This window comes from Callospermophilus lateralis, chromosome 10, assembly GCF_048772815.1.
Source record: "Callospermophilus lateralis isolate mCalLat2 chromosome 10, mCalLat2.hap1, whole genome shotgun sequence".
Lineage (NCBI taxonomy): Eukaryota > Metazoa > Chordata > Mammalia > Rodentia > Sciuridae > Callospermophilus > Callospermophilus lateralis.
The window spans coordinates 8128024-8145351 of NC_135314.1; the positions used below are offsets into that span (position 1 = coordinate 8128024).

The 17328-nt window shown below is 47.4% G+C and overlaps 1 protein-coding gene and 1 pseudogene across 4 annotated transcripts in view; both read right to left on the minus strand.

The window, feature by feature from the left end:
* Positions 1–17328, minus strand: part of Dop1b (DOP1 leucine zipper like protein B) — a 106298-nt gene that overhangs the window by 40200 nt on the left and 48770 nt on the right. For all 4 annotated transcript variants that reach the window (XR_013092454.2, XM_076867618.2, XM_076867617.2 and 1 more), the window contains 6 exons: positions 14038–14713; positions 12780–13051; positions 9125–9277; positions 8383–8483; positions 7538–7728; positions 1024–2647 (listed from right to left, as the gene is read on the minus strand). Coding sequence is in view for 3 of the 4 variants with exons in the window: in XM_076867618.2 (XP_076723733.1) it covers positions 1024–2647; positions 7538–7728; positions 8383–8483; positions 9125–9277; positions 12780–13051; positions 14038–14713 (3017 nt within the window). In the remaining variant the exon portion in view is untranslated. The remainder of the gene's footprint in view (positions 1–1023; positions 2648–7537; positions 7729–8382; positions 8484–9124; positions 9278–12779; positions 13052–14037; positions 14714–17328) is intronic.
* LOC143408678 (BRCA2 and CDKN1A-interacting protein pseudogene) lies at positions 3008–7193 on the minus strand (annotated as a pseudogene).

Below are 17328 nucleotides of genomic sequence, written 5' to 3' on the forward strand. Positions count from 1 at the left end.
TAATAATTACCTAGCATAACACACTTGGCAACAAAAAACAGCAATTCTTATACAATGTAAAATTGTTCTCCTTGGTTTCCACTTTTCTTGGGCAATGTATCTTGTCAGAGATCATTGTCTAGATCTTAGTAACCATTCTCTAATGTATACTGAACTATGGGCATTTTGACCCCCTTCCCTCTGTTTGCTTGCTGCTAGGCCAACCTGGAAAGTCCCGTGGGTGTGGGAAATACCAATGTACCCACTGCATTGTCTCGCTAACTACCCAATTCAGCTTCTGTACCTATTGCTTGTAGCTATGTCAACCCAGATGTAGTTTTTGCCTTTAAATATCCTAAATTGCTCAGGCTCGGGGCTATTCCTTGCAGAGGCAGTCATGGGTCCTGCAGGGGGCAGTCACCAGCTGGCTAAGTAAAGACTCTTCAATTTGGATACAACTGGGACTTGGGGGCTGGGTGGCTTGTGGCTCAGTGGTAGAGCAATTGCCTCGAATGCATGAGGCATTGGGTTCAATCTTCAGCACCACAAAAAAGTAAATAAATAAAGATATTGTGTCCGTCTACAAATAAAAAATTATAAAAAAAAAACAAAAAAACAAAAAACCAAAAAAAACAAAAAAATCGGTACTTGGTGTATTTTCTGAGCGACCTGCCCCACAACATACATAGCAGCCAGAGAGCTCTCACAATGAAAGACCATCATAGGGATGATATGCGTTTTGGTGCTATTGTATATTCAATTATTGGGGAAATGGTTTAAGGTGTCTTAGGGTTTCTGTGAAGACGATTCATGTTTTTATTTCTGTTTTGCAAAAATGACAGTAAATGACTTGCTGGCAGCACTGAGCTAGCCTGGGAAGCTGCGGGGAATTAAAGGATCTGAACATTCAGTTCCTTGCTATCCCTCTTGATAACACTAAAGGGGTTTGGATTAGGTTGTCTTATGCTCCAACTGGCATCCACAGCAAATCGTCTATTACAGAACCGTCATCAGAGCAGTAAGAGGCCTCAGAATTAAACGTACCTTATTGAGAGCTTCACAGACTCGCTTTCATATTGCTTGACCAGCTCGTCCAAATTTTTGCAAATCTGGACAACAAAGGGTGTCACGGTCCATCCCAGGGACTTTCCAAAGTAAGGCAAGGAATGTGTGACCAGGCTCACCCAGGCAGGGTGCATGCCGTAGCCATAGGCGGGCTGCAGTCCTCTCACCACGGCTGAGACCAGCAGGCCCTGGGAGGTGAGGGGGTGCGGCTGCACATACTGCATGGCGCCGATGGCCTGCTGGAAGTTCAGGGCCCTCTGCCACTCCCTGGATAGGGTTGGCTGACTTTCGGCCTCCTCCTGGCCCTGGCCCAGATGGTGCTCCAGGACGATGAGTGCTTGCAGGAGCTTAAGCAGCTCGATCTGCAGCGGGTGTTCGCTCCAGATCTGGTCCTGCCCCAGGTTGATGAGACTCTCCTCAAAGACACTGTCCTCCAGCAGGGCCCTGCCCCGGTCAGTGGCCAGGCCATAGCGCTTCTGGCTGGTGTACATGGACGCTGACAGTGAGAGCAGGACAAACTCCTGGACCTTGCACCTCTGCAGGAGGCTGTGGATGAAGTCCACGTTCTTCCCTTCTGAGGACTTGGCCACTGAGACCAGCTGTGTCATTATTCTAATCAGAACCTCAACGCTTTTGACCTGCACGTCCCGGTTGCCGAGGATGTCTCGGTGGGAGACCTTCAGGTAGCAGGGGTAGTAGGAGCGCAGGAAGCTCAGGCAGAGGTAGGTGAGGAGCTCGATCAGCAGAGAGTGGGGGCACACGTTGGGGGCCTGGGTCTGGAGTTTTCCGTAGAAACTCTGGCCAATGAGGGCCTCCTGGTGGCGCGCAAGTAGGTTGGAGATGAGGTTGAGGTGCGCTGTGGAGCTGGTGTCCATGCTGGTCTTGGACACGGCCTCGATAAACTCCTTTGGGTTGGTTTTGAGCACGGCCTCCAACACAGAGAAGGCGTACAGAACCCGCCGGGAGTCATAGGGCTGCAGGTAGAGCAGGATGTGCTTAAACAAGGCCTGCAGTGTCTCCTGCCTCTCCCTCTGCTGCTTCAGCAGCCGAGACGTGGTGAGGGCCTGCAGCTCCAAGTCGGCCTCCTCGTCACTGGAGAAGGACTCTGAGGCCTGGGTCTTGTCCGAGTCTGCCCGCACCAGGCTCAATTTGGCACTGGACTTGAAGCTCTCTGGCTGGAAGGCTGCCAGCAAGGCTGAGCGCTTGGGGTACATCCTGCCCCCCATGGGGATGGGGGCACAGCAGTTCTCCTCATGGCTCAGCTCCTGCGGGTCGTGGGAGGGGGACGAGAAGGTGGATGTGTTCTCGCTGTCCGTGTGGCCAGAGCTTGTATCTGCCGATTCTGTGTGCTCACTGCTGTCTGGAGCACCAGGGCCCATCCTGTCGGGAAGGTCCACGTAGTAGGGCAGGTCTTCATCACTCAGCTCACCTCTGGGAGGGCACTTCTCTGGTTCTTTCTCCACTTCAGCCCACATGGCTTCTCGGTCTACGGTGGTGAGCTGGCTCAGGGGCAGCTGTTCTTCAGAGGCTTCCTGAAGCTCAGGTGCCCCACATGTCTCTTTGAAGGAGGGTTTCTTTCTGATAAACCAGCGATGCAAGTCATCTGGGAATCACAAAGTGACAAATGACTTTAGAACATAAGAGTCAGCAATGATAAACTTGCCCTGGGGCAGTTTTTGTCTTAAAATCAGAAAGGTAAAAAAAAATTTTTTTTTTTTTTGGACCAAGGGTTGAACCTAGCCAGAGGCCCTTAACCACTGGGCCACATCCCCAGTCCTTTTTTATATTTTATTTGGAGACAGGGTCTTGCTAAGTTGCTGAGGGCCTTATTAAGTTGCTGAGGCTGGCCTTGAACTCGTGGCCCTCCTGCCTCAGCCTCCCAGCCACTGGGATTATAGGTGTGCGACACCCAGCAGAAAGATCAACATTAATAAAGTCCCCCCATCAAATATACCACCAAAGTCTAGACTGCATTATGGACAACCCTCAGACAAAGGAAAGCAGGCAGTTTTTTTTTGTTGTTGTTTGTTTTTAGGTTCAAAGATGGGACATCATAATAAATTTCAGTTATCACAACTTTGGGGGGAAGGCAATCTGAAAAAAATACTATGATTTTGTCCCAGGAAATCCCTTTCCAGAAATGTATCCTACAGATACAAAGCTATGAGGATAAGGGTGTTCCGTGAATTGTCTTGTGTGAAGATATGCTGGACTGCAAGCTGAAGACCCACAGAGAAGGGCTCACTGAACAGATCGGGTACATGCACGCAACAGACCACTGTTCCCAGTCAGGTACAGTGGCACACACCTGTAATTCCAGTAGCTCGAGGCCAGCCTCAGCAACCTAGCAAGGCCCTCAGCAACTGAGCAAGACCCTGTCCCAAAAAATAAAAGGGGGAGCTATGGTTGTGGCTCAGTGGTAGAGCACTTGCCTGGCCTGTGTGAGGCACTGGGTTTGATTCTCAGCACCGCATATAAATAAATGAATAAAATAAAGTTCTTTCAACATCTAAAAAAATTTTTTTTAAATAAATAAAAGATAAAAAGGGACGGGGATGTGGCTCAGTGGTTGAGCATCCTTGGATTCACTCCCCAGTACTAAAAGAAAAAAGAAAAACAACACATTCCCCTTTTTAATTAAAATATTTTGCAGGGCTAGGAATTGACACAGGCCCTTGCACATGGTAGGCAAGCACTCTAACACTGAGCTTCATCCCCAGTCCCTAAAATATTCATTTACATGTGCTCAGAGGAGCAATGTGTAGGACACATAGAGGGAGAATCAAGATGCAGAATACTCTGTGCAAGAGCCTTTGGGGAGAGCATCTGTAAGAGTGAGAGAGACTGAAGAGGATCTGCCTCACCTTCATCAGAACCAGCTCTAGGGACTGGTACTACCAGGGATTTCCATTCATGCTTTTACTTCCTCATTAATTCTAACTTAAAAAATAAGCACAATGGCACTTCTGTAATCAGAAAATACACAGTACTTCTAAATAATTAATTCTCTTTGAAAAAGATATGGAAAGCCAAAATTATTTGATATTGCTGAAGATTCGTGTGTGGGTATGTGGTCCTGGGGATGGAACCCAGGGCTTTGCCCATGCTAGGCAAGTGCTCTACCACTAAGCTACAGCCTCAGTACTTTTTTTTTTTTTTTTTTTTAAGTACAGAGGACTGAACCCAGGAATGTTTTACCACTGAGCCACATCCCCAGTCCTTTCTATTTTTTGAGTCAAGTTCTCACTAAATTGCCGAGGCTGGCCTGGAACCTGCAATCCTGCCGCAGCCTCCCAAGTCACTTGGATTACAGCTGTGTGCCACCACACACCACACCCAGCCTGGTGCCAAACATTTTTTTTTTTTAATATTTTTTAGTTGTAAATGGATCTTTTATTTTTATTTATTTATATGTGGTGCTGATGATTGAACCCAGGGCCTCACACATGCCAGGCAAGTATTCTACCACTGAGCCACAACCCCAGCCCTGCAAACATTTTTACTGAATTCTTCAAATTACTACTCAACTTTTTTTTTTTTTTTTTTAAGTTGTAGATGGACACAGTATCTTTATTTTGTTTGTATTTATTTGGTGCTGAGGTTTGAACCCAGTGCCTCACACATGCTAGGTAAGCGCTCTGCCACTGAGCCACAACCCACTCATTGGTAGGAGTTTTTAATCAACCATTCATAATTGACCAAAAAAAGATATTTTGTAATACATCACAGGCACTGGGAAAATAATCCTGCTTTTTGTAAAGGATTTGAATCTGAATAAAATCATATGTTTTTCAATAAATCTCCACTGGGTTTACTGGTAATTTTATAAAAATAACCCCATCAGTGTCCATGAAAAACCTGCTGGCTGGACAGACAGACTTTCTTTCAGTTTACCCATGACTGCACTCGTCTCGCTATCTGGAATTAACACCGCAGTTGGCAAGGGCTCTATGGGTTTATCATTGAAGACCACCTGCCTCCCAGGTGCGAGTCGCTCTCCTCTGGCGCTCAGTAGTCGAACTTCACGACGGCCTTCCCATAGAAAAACTCTTCCTCTGCATTTGCAAACATTTAAATTTGTCCTTCTGGTTGCTCCATCTCTCTTTGGAATTGTTTTTTCCTGCTTCCATAAATGTCTTACTAATCAGAAGTATGAGGAGCACTTCCCACATGGCTTCTTAGTTTTGTGTGACTCTGCTCGTTCTTTCTGAAACTGCTGGTGCATGAGCAGAGTCATCTGAGGAGGGACATTAATGAATCTTCTGCTTAGGAGAAAGCCTGCAGGCTTGGTGGTGTCCTTTAAAAGCTTGTCCAGCTGTTCAACCAGGCTCTTATCACAGTTCTTCTCACAGAAGCTTAGAACTAACCCTTTAATTTGTTCAGTACACTGAGAACCCTTTCTTTCAGTTAAATTTAAAAAGGCTATGAAACCAAAAATTTCATCACTATCCACATCATCATCGCTGTTTTCTGAAACATTTGTTTGCTAATCACTCTCCCAATATGGCTTTGCTCAATGAAAAGACCTGTTAGCTCTGCAGTGTTCACAGGAGCCTTTAGGAAAAGCTGCTGCAGTAATTCTGAATTCCATCATAATCATTATCTGCGAGGGAATAAGCTTCAAATTCTGTATTCACTTCCTTGACAACAACCTCATCGTCTTCGTCCTCATCCTTGATTTCGTCTACCCCTTTCTCCTTGTCCGGTTTGACCTGGGACGATCTGTACTTCTTCTTTCTTCCAGTGAAAGAAAAGACAGAGCAAAGATGTCCAGTTGGATCAGGAGGCAGCAGACCATTCAGGCCCCTGCAGCTGGTTGGCAGAAGACAGAGCAAGGAAACAGGAGGCCGTGCTGGGAGACTTGTGAAACCCAAACAAGTGTCGAGCCAGAACTTTTCTCTTAAAAAGACAAACACTAAAAAATGGAGTGGACATGAATTGTAGCCAAACTTTTAAGAAGATGCTTAGTTCATACTTTCAGTTTTCCTTTCTTAGACTGTGGAACGATCATAAATGTCTCCTGTTTGAGAAGGCAGCCAGCTTTCCTTTCAAAAGGAAAACCAGAGCTTACAGGTTCAGGCAAAGACCCTGCAGGGACAGGAGGCCACCTCCATGTCGCTCACTCAGGGGAGGGGCTTGTCCTCCCTGAGAAGCACCCCTGGACCAACGGACCCCACAACCAGTGAGCTCCACAAACTGACTCAGGGCTCCAAGCCATCCTTAGAACATTGCGAAGTCTGAATCACAACAAATGAGCAGGTAATATTAGTTACACTGCATGAAGCATCAACCACTGTAGTTTAACGAATTGGCTAGGGTTCTAAAGATTTCCTTTTCTTTCCTTATTCCTACTTATATTCTTTTAAATTTGTGTTAAAAATGTTTCTGGGGAAAAAAATAATGTTTCTGAGCCAGGCTCAGTGGCATATGCCTGTGATCCCTGTGACCTGGCAGTCTGAGGCAGGACGATTTCAAGTTTGAAGCCAGCCCTGGCAACGCATTGAAACCCTGCCTCAAAATAAAAAGTAAAAATAAAAAAGGGCGTGGGATGTAGCTCAGTAGTACCGTGCTTACCTAGCATGCATGAGGCCCTAGGTTCAATCCTCACTACTACAAAAACAAAGAAGAAAAAGAAGACTCCGTAAATTCTGGGTACAACAAGGTATATTAGGTCTGCCTTTCTGGCATCTGATCAACAGAACGCAACAGCTGCAAGCACCTTAAGAGAACAGTCAGGAAAAAACCCATTTACCTTGTAGTTAAAGGTTCACAATAAGACACTTTCATGGATAAAGTATACCTGACCAGGTTATACTTGGACACTTTCAGCCACTGAACTATCCTGCCCCCAGAAGCTGGTGGCAGATCTGGCCCCGAAGTGCTACCTAGTATGTGTACACCTCACTTGGTGCCCGGATGCACAGCTGTGAGTTGGCCAAACAGTGCAAGTGTAGCTCTGGAGGCACCTGATAGGGATCAGCTGGGTGGTAACTGTAGGTAGATAGGGTGTGGCTGAAGAAGATGGATCATGGAGGTGGGCATGCCTTTGGGGTGTATATTTTGTCTGTGGTACAGGGAGCTCTGACTCTCTCTCTGCTTCCTAATTGCCATGTCTTAAGCTGCTTTCCATCTGCACACCTTTCCACCATGATGCTCTGCCTTACCTCAGGCCCAGAGCAATGGAGCCAGCAATCTATGGACTGAGACTTTTGAAACTGTGAGCTCCAAGTAACCTTTTCCTCCTCCAGAATTGTTCTTGTCAGGTCTTTTGGTCACAGCAATAAAAAAGCCAACTAAAACACCCACTAACTAGTAAGTAGTTTTAAGTTCTAGTCCCATGGTCTTAAACTGTCAAAGTCCCCATAAGTTTATAAGGTATTTTCACACTACCTGAGTCTAGCAAAACCGTCAAGTGGGTCTAAGTCCCTAAACTGTGACAACAGGCAGCCAAGCCCCTCCCTCCGGTGCCCAGGACCCTGCACAGCCCACTCACCAGCTGAGTTCTCCTGCTTGAGGCAGTGGATGGAGGTCCTCTGGGTTTTAGGCTGGAGCAGCAGCAGGAGCACAGGCTCAAGGATCCGTGCTACGTCCCCCAGGGACAGTGCACGCACCAGCCAGCCCTGGGCTGCTGCACTAATGGCACCATCTGTGCAGGCCAGGCTGTCCAGCACGACGAACAAGGACCTGCACACAGAGGTGACAACACCAAGTCCACACCCTGCTGCCCTGCCTGCCAGTCCTGGTGTGCACACTGGGCACTCACTGTCAGCAACAGGGACACCCACCCCAGGAAGCTTCAGCAAGCTGGTCACAGACCAGGCAGAGAAGGACAAGGTAGTGCAACCTACATTTCCTTTAGAATGATGGGGGGAGCTCCTAATGCTCTGAAGCCCAAGCCTCACCCCAGTGCTGTGTGCCGGCCTCACAGCCACCACCTCAGAGACAGTGGGGCACGTGAAGAAAGCAAAGTGTAGCAGAATGTGCCTGCAATAAAACTCACACCTGAAGTCGGTCGGCAGCACCACTGTATGCACAGTGTGGAGAGCGTCCCAGGTGAAGTCTGGACTCTCTGCACCGCCCCAGAAAGTCCTCCCATGGGGGTCAGTTGGAAAAGCTCCACTGGTGACTGAGGCACACTGAGCTTCCCCATTCCTCCCCAAATCAAGAGAATTCTTCACTGTGCTCACATTTCCAGCTAAATTCCCTCAGAGTAGCGTGGGCACCATGGCAGGGCTGGCTCACATGCAGGGGTTCAGTTTTCAGCTTCACCCGCCCTCCATCCCCAGCCCTGCATGCAGACCAGGAGCCTCCGAGTCTCCGTGGCACCCACCACCTCACCTATCGAAGGAGCGGTTGTGGGACGTCACTCGGCTGCCTTGGATCTCTCTCGTCAGGTGCCAGATCACAGAAAACCTGAACAGAGCTTCCAACCTTGTTCCCTTGGTTAGAAAAGAAAGGGTGAAGAGCTTGGTGGTACAAATGGATGCTTTTCTCAGCCAGGGTGAATCTTGTCTCAATAACAAGTGAGTGCCCTGTCTCCTCCCAGGGACTGTGTTTTCATGCGGAACTTGACCAGTGGGAGAAGAGAAACTGGCCTCCTCCCTCCTTTCCTGCTGTATACTGAGCGCACATTCTAGACTCCCCCTGAGCGGGGTCCGGGTCACTCCCGAGAACAGTGGTCCAAGGACTAAGCAGAGTGCTGCTTCCTCATGCCCTGAGGAAGTGCCAGGCCCAGGGCCTTAAGGAACAAGGCTGCACATCAACACTTAACAAGTTCTGAAAGGACAACACATTCCACAGCTGCCTCTTTTTGCCAACAGCCCAGAAGCCCTCAAGCCCTACTAGGCAGCTGGTGCGGATCTCCTAGTGGCCTTCACATAGGAGGACATAAATCACATTGTCAGAACTCTAAAGTCGGTGGCTCGAGATCCCAGAGATCCTCCAGGCCCCGAGCTCTGTTCTTGAGTCAGGAGTCCAACGGGGCTGGAAAGCCTTTGCTGGGGGTATATGAGTCTGCCTCGGGCAAGTAGAGCAGGGCGGCCCAGCATGGGGGTGGTGGCAGGTTGGGTTGAAGGCTCACCTTATCGGGGTCAAGGAGGGCGTGGCAGATGATATCCTCGCAGATGTTGGCTGTTGGGGCCAGGCAGTGCAGCCGGTAGAATAGCTCCACACAGGTGATGTGATGCTCCCGGGTCTCTTTGTTGAGCTGATTCCAAAGCACACGAGCCACCCTCTGGGACAAAGAAAAGGTGGCAGAGACTGCGTGAACACAGGCAACACCGGCCCCTTTCCACCAGCCCATGCCCAGCCCGACATGCTGGCTTTCACCTATGTTTGCTAAGTGTTCTATAATCCTTAACACCCAGATGCACATTACCAACACAAAACAAAGCCAGCACCCACCAGGAGTCCTGCAGCAACAGGGAGCATTATTGGTTAAATTTGGAGGTTTCTGACTGGCTAAAAGCACTGCAGCTCTTATCTAGACATAAATGTCATGTTCAGAAAGGGAACTGACCAGAGGCGGATCTGAAGTATTGGAGCTTCTCAGTAAACACACACCAAGACTCAGCTTGTGCCAGCACGTGGCAAGCCAAAAACATGCCCTCTAGGGAGCCCAGTGGCTTTGAAGAGGCTATTAGGATGGCCCAGTTTGCAGCTGAACACAGAGTACACCACCCTGGTGGGCAGGCTCCAACCGGTCCCATGCAGCACTGGTGAAGAGTCCCAGCTTGCCAGTGCTAACTGACGAACATGTCCATCCCTTCTCTGCCCAGGAGCCTGCTTCAGTGTCAGTACCTAAATCGCATCCCTAATCCAGCTGTTCATCTCCCTAGTCCTGATCTTAGCTTTTTAAACCCAGGGGTCTGCAAGCAGGTGCAGCCCCTTCCCAAGTCCTAAGGACAACAAGTGGAGTTGCCTGACCCAGCGAGGTGGGTCCCCACTCACAGGAGGGAGTTCTCTCAGGTCATGAAAACAGTTTAGATTTCAGACTGCTCTAGCCCAGGCACACTTTAGATCACATCACTTTTTTTGGTTCATTTATTTCTATTTGACAAAGCTCTTCCTGGCACGAATCAATAAATTAACTACTGACTAATTTGAGTCCCTAACCATTACTTTCTTATTTTTTTCTCTAGGGGAAAGTGATTTCCAATGATCAAATTACAATTAAATTTTGAAGACTTTCTAACAAAGCAAAGGAATCCCATCCCCTCCTTCTAGCCCTTATGGCAAATGCACTTATAAAAGATTTCTTTGGAGCTGGGGATGTGGCTCAGGCGGTGGTGCACTCGCCTGGCATGCGTGCGGCCCGGGTTCCATCCTCCGCACCACATACAAACAAAGATGTTGTATCCGCCGAAAAAACTGAAAAATAAATATTAAAAAATTCTCTCTCTCTCTCCCCCACTCCCTCTTTCTTTAAAAAAAAAAAAGATTTCTTCTGGAAGATTTGAAAATATTTATTTTTGAACAAAGATGAAAACAAATACTTAATAATTAACATACATGTTTAAAAATAAACTTCAAGGAAATTAAACTTTTGTGTAACAATCTAACCCAAATATGTATAAAATAGAAATCTCACTATACTAGTTTCTGAAAATTTTGAGAGGAAATTTTTAAAATTCTCCTAGTTCTGGGGAATTAAGCTCAGGGGTACTCTACCACTGAGCTACATCCCCAGCCCTTTTTGTTCCTTTTTTTTTTTTTTTAAGCATTTTTTTAATGTATATTTTTTCAGTTCTAGATGAACACACAGTATCTTTATTTATTTTTATGTGGTGCTGAGGATCAAACTCAGTGCCTCATGCATGCGAGGCAAGCGCTTTACCCCTGAGCTACAGCTTCAGCCCCTTTTTTGTTTCATTAAATTTTGGGACAGGGTCTTGCTAAATTGCTGAGGCTAGTCTTGAACTTGCAATCCTCCTGCCTCAGCCTCCTAAGCTCTACCATGCCTCGCAAAGGGGAAGTATCACCTTGAAATAGAAAAGTGTAGAAAACAATGTAACAACCATCTTGTTTGAGTCTCTCTTACTGATTAGCATCTAAAGAAGAGGCAACACAGGCCCAGGATCCTCATTTCTTCCAAGGAGATGATCCAGTGGGAGTGGGGCAGGTGCTCATAAAGGGGCTAGGAAAGGTGTGGTCTTTCACCCCAGGAGCCCTGGATGGTGGTGGTGAGCTGAACGGCCAAGAGTCAGTGAGGCAGACTGTCCCTGTCCTCCCTGCTGTCCCAGGTAAGGAGCTTCCCTCTTCCTCCAGAGTGGTGTCTTCTCCTAAGTGGGGGTGCACTGGTGTGGGTGCCCAGCCGTACACAGTAGCATCCCACAATGTCCACTTGAGGACATAACAAACCCACCATTCTTGTGGGTGCCTGGGTCATGCCCTAGTGCTGTGTGGCTACAGTGCCTGGCACCAGTTTGAAGTCCCTGATGGTGAAGCATGGACAGGAGCAGTCAAGAAAAGAGCAAATAGGCATGGGAGAGGGGCCAGGCCCTAGTAGCCAGAGACCAGCTGTGGGTTGGGAGGAGAGGCCCCAATTCGCAGATATGGAAGATTAGAAGTCTGGGAGGAGCTTCTTTTTGTCTGTCTGTCTTATCTCTTTTTCTTCTTCTCTTTTTTTGCAGTGCTGGGGATTGACTAGGGTCTTTTTTTTTGTGTGTGTACCAGGAATTGAAGCCAGGGGCACTTAACCACCAAGCCACATCCCCATCCCTTTTTTATATTTTATTAGTTTCAGGTTCTCACTAAGTTGCTGAGGCTGGCTTTGAACTCACGATCCTCCTTTTTTCTTCCCTGTGCTTGCAGGGTAATCATATCGAACTTTCTGATTCAGGCAGGCAGGAACAAGGAAACACTTGCCCAATAACAGCTGCTTACAGTAGTGCTGGTCCTCGCTCCAAGTTCGATAGATTCAAGATAGACACTGTGACTCTACTTTGGTAAAAGGGAAAGGAGGATGTGGTGTCCAAGTCAAAGAACAAGTGCACACTGGCTCCCCAAAGGTCTGACACTATGGACACAGCCCGGCCTCTGAACCAAAGATGAGCCAGAAAAGCAGTTCACAGAGCCCTAGGGATTGTCTCCCTAAAGACACCACCACTAACTGGTGAAGAACAACACTGGGACTATGGGATTATGCTAAGGGCATTCAAGAAATGGAGGAACAGTCATTCAAGAAAATCTCTATCTTGGTAGAAGCAACAAGAGCCTATGGCACTTGAGCGGATGGGTTCCTTCTCTACCTCCTACCCAGCTCGGCCTGATGGAAACTTGACTATCCACTCCTGGTGGGTGTGACCAAGACAAAGGGGTGCCCTCTTGCTTTGGCTCCCTAGCGAGAGCTTCTGCATCTCCCAGGGACAGGCAGGTCGCCACCATGTCGTCTTCCCACTCCTTTGCTTAGCAGAGGGCCACTCCAAATGTGGGCAGAGGAGGGGTCCCAGCACCCTGCCTCCATCTAGCCCCAATTCATTGACAGAGGCTCCTCCCAGGCACTGCAGGCCAAGCTGCTCTCACTGTAGCTTGCCCAATACAGAGCCAGAAACCATGCCAGGAGCTCGGGATACAGATAGACAAGGCAGCCTCGGGTCTCAGCAAACCTCTGGGTGCCCCTGGAGTTGCACGCTCCTTACCCTGGGCAGTCACTGCGTTCTTAGGGAGGACCTTAGGTGAATGATTCAGAGAGACGTCTGCTCACCCCTCACCACCCTCTTCCTAGTGGGAAATACCTGATAAAAGTCTGTTTTCTCTGCGATGATTTTCAATATCCCTGGGGCAATGGGAGGCAATGTCACCATCTGTAGCTTGCCAAAGAATGGGTTGTGCCCAGAGCTTTTGTAGCGTTTCATCTTGTCTTCAATGACAAGCGCGAGGGACTGGGAATGGTTTATCACTTCTAGCAAGGTGGAGATGGCCACGTTCTGGAGGTAGCAATCACTCACACAGCAGCAGATGGTCATGAGGGATTTCAACCACGATGGGAAGCTGGAATCGCTGGCTCCTGAAAGGAAGGCAGCCAGAGAGGACAGAAACAAGCAGATCCAGGTGAGATTGGCTTCTAATCCACAAATTCTACGGCATCCTGGGTCCGGCAGTAACCGGAGAGTCACCTGGACAGCAGTGTGCCAAACTAGGGGGTGTGACGCTTACTTGGAAATAGGGCCTGTACAGATGTAACCAAGTTAAGACGAGGTCATCAAGGTGTCCTTTATAGAGGAAGAGGCCACGTGAGGAGACACGAGGAGATTGCCAGGTGAGGGTAGTGGCAGAGACTGGAGAGAGGCAGCCACTAGCTCAGGAAGGCCAAGGTTGCTCTGGGAAGATGCAAGGCAGGTTCAACCCAGAATCTCAGGGAGCATGGCCCAGGGAATACCTTGACTTTGGACCTCTGGCCTCTTGGGGACTATGAAACAGTAAGTTTCTATTATTGATGTCACCCAGCTGTGGCCCTTTGTTATAGTGCCCATGCAAGCCATACATAAATCTCTAACAACGGGTATCATGGAACGGTCTGCTTACTATGACTGGGCACGGTTAATGTGATGGATCTTTTGATGGGCTGCTCCAGACACTCAAATTTTAAAAAAATAGACCTTGCTATATAATGACACCTAAACTAAAAATGTATACAACTTCAATCCCTAGCATCAGACAAACATAAAACTATATACACCTGATTACAAAATAAGAAGGGAAACAACTGTGGCCGATATAGGCTAAGCATCACTTATCCAAAAGGTCTGGGACCAGAAGTGCTTTAGGTTTTAGATTTTTAGGATTTCTAGAATATTTGCCTACCCTTAACTGATCGAGCATCACTAATCCAAAATGCTTCAAAATCATGTGTCAGTCTCAAAAAAATTTGGATCTTGGGTTGGGATGCCCCTGCACAGCCCCTTCTTGGCTGACACACTTTTAGCTGGTCTGTAAGCATCATCCACCTCAGTTACAGCGTCCCCAACATCAGGCTCCCTGCCTCCCTCTCACCTGGAAGCTGGAAGAGAGTTTCACAGAGCTGCTCCGTCTCCTCCTCAGACAGGTAGACAGGGAAGGTGGCGCAGTCCAGCAGCAGGTGGCAGGCGGCGGCAAAGGCCTCCCTGCAGTCCTCCTTGGAGCCCTGCAGGTGGATGACCACCTGGTCAACATCCCATTCTCCTCCTGTTTTTCTGCCAGGGCTACTGGGCAAGGATGACGGCGATTCTGAACCTTTTGTCTTGAATGGAGACCCACGTACGGTGAATAGGTCTGAAAGCATCTGCTTAAACTGGGGCACAGTGAGGGGCTTGGCCTCCCACGAGTTCTTCCTGCCCCCATCATCACCCACCGTACTCTGGGGCCCGCCCTTTGCCCTCTGCCCTGCAGGCTCTTCAGACTTGCTTTCTTCCCCAGACGTGGTCAGTGGTACTGTAAAGATGTTCCTGCTGGCAAAGTTGGCAATCAGCTCCTGGATGCAAAGGAACGTCCTCTGCATGCTCCCACCCTTCTTCCAAATGTCATCTCTTTCAGGAGAAACTCGAGGGACCCTCAGGTGCTCAGAAAGCTCTGGGGATGAGGCACTGAGCCCGATTCCGCTGTCCTCAGATTTCAGTGGGGGAAAGGAAGCGTCTTCATCCACCGGAACCACTGCCTTTGTTTCCACAGTGATTTCGCCTTTTACTGGACTCTGCAAAAGATGAAAAACATGTTGTATTGTGAGCATCACTTAAGACCACCTGTGGTGGTCAGTGAATCAAGTGTCAGACGAATCAGACAAACGGTGAATGTGTTTCAAACCTCTTTTTCCAAAACATAGCTCCTGCAACAAGAGAGTCCCCTGTAAAAGTGTGTAATAAGAGGGCAGGGGAGGAGATGACAGCCCCAGGGGAGGCACCAGCACGCTCAGCAGGCCGGCCAGCCTTGGAGTCTACTTTGTCTTATTTATTGAGACTCTTCAGTGTTCAAAACAGTTGTTTAAAAATTGTTTCTAACTGGGCTGGGGATATAGCTCAGTTGGTAAAGTGTTTGCCACTGGGTTCAATCCCCAGCACCACCAAAAAAGAAAAAAATTATTTTGACAAACTTAAAAATACAAATAGGAAAATGAATTGATGGCAAAATAAAGGCACGAAGAAATAAAGCAAAGAGGAAGCTGGCACAGAGCAGCTCCTCCAAAACACACACGCAGGTTGACAATCACTAATCTGAAATGCTCCAAAATCCAAACTCTATAAGCACTGACACAATGCTGGAAATGCAAAACTTCAAACCTGATCTCACATGACGGTCACAATCAAAATGAAGGGGCACTAAAAATACTGTCCGAGGTGTATATACAATATAAAAGAATTCTATGTTCTGACTTGGGTCCCATCCCCATGATATCTCTATGTATATGCAAATATTACGAAATTTAAAACACATCTGGTTCCAAGCATTTTGGATAAGGGATACTCAACCTGTCTATGTCACACATGACCACACACATACAGTGACGACACTTCAAACATTAAACACTTTTCTCTTTTCCTATACTGTTATTTAGACATTATATTCAATGCGAAATTCCTTAGCATTTACCCCACTGTGCTTTCAGGGAAGAATGAGACGGGAAATGTGGTTTTAGAAGTGTGTTGTTATTCATATCTGTAAACTAGAAATGATTAATGTTCTAGTTTGGTCTGGAATGTCCTCCCAAAGGCTTCTGTGTTGAACAACGAAGGCCTGATCCCCAGGTGGCAGTAGAATCTTCAGGAGATGGGAAAAAGCAGGTCACTGGGGCCGGCCACTGCAAGGGTCTAGCCTGTCTCCAGTCTGCCTGTCCGTTTCTCCTTCTCTGCTTCCTGGTTTCCATGGGGTGAGCAGCTGCTGCCCTTGCTCCCACCAGGATGCTCTGTCTCACCACAGGCTCAGACACAATGCAGCTAAGTGACTGTGGGCTGAAGACCGAGGACTATGAGCCCCATGAGTCTTTCCTTCTCTAAGCTGCTTCGCTCAGTGGTTTGTCAAGCTGACAGACACTTAAGCTTTGTACCTTGGATCTTATTTCAGGACGTTTTTTCTAACAGCTAGAACAGTCAGAGGAAAAAAGAACACTAAATTCTAAGTCTGTAATTAGTCTATAATCTGAGACTGAATGTCTATCGATCACTCATTTGCCACCAAACCCTAATCAATACCTGCGACACTCTCTCTGAACACCTCAATTTTTAGTCTGTTTGCACCCATCTGCTGTTGCCCTGAACTGGTTTCAAATCTCCAAATAAAGAAGGAAATAAAAATAATTCAAAGAACATGGGTATCAAACATTTGAGATTATCACTGTTTGTCTTTTTGGAAGACGTGTCAACATCTCTCACAGATTAAGAGGCTGTACGTGCTTTTCAATCACAACCTGTTGTCAAAAATTCATCCTTCAGAGACACTGGCGCCTGTGCACAGTTGTAGAAGGAGGCTGCCTGTGAAACTGCTTTGAACAGAGAAAAACTAGGAAGAACCCAAATGATCTATCAGGAGAAAGACAGTTTTTTTTAGTACTCATGTCCCCCAAATATTGTCTGAGTTAAAACCAAAGAAAGTCACAAAAGTGTATGCTGTGAATTGGAACGTGAACCTCAATCCTAGCCCCAAGTGCCCTGGAATGTGACCTTATTTGAAAACAGGGTCTTTGCAGGTGATCAAGTGAGAATAGAGTGAGAATTAGGATGGGTGCTACTCCAACAGGACTTCGGTCCTCATAAAATGGAGAAATCTGGACACAGAGATAGATGCATTCAGGGAGAGAGTCCCATGAACATGAAGACTGATGTTTCAATGAACCAAGAACACCCAGGACTTCCAGCACTCCAGCAGAAACTGGGAAAGGCCTGCACAGTCTTCTTCTGTGGTGCACTCAGGAAAAGCCAACCCTGTGGACACCTTAATACTGCTCTCCAGCCTCCAGAACTGTGAAAAAATTTCTGTTGTTTAAGCCACCCAGTCTTAGGAACTTTGTTACAGCAGCCCTACAAATCAATCCATACGGTTGCTTGCCTTTTATTTATTTATTTTCTAAATTTTTTTTTTAGTTATACATGGACACAATATCTTCATTTTGTTTGTTTATTTTTATGTGGTGCTGAGGATCGAACCCAGTGCCTCACATGTGAGGCAAGTGCTCTGCCACTGAGCCACAACCCCAGCCCAAAAGCTTGCCTTTGAAGTAACCCAAATCACATGCATCCACACTTACACATCCAAAGATTTGAAGCCCGGCTACATGCAGGCACTGAGTGTAGCTGCGTAGTATTAGCTATATCTTGC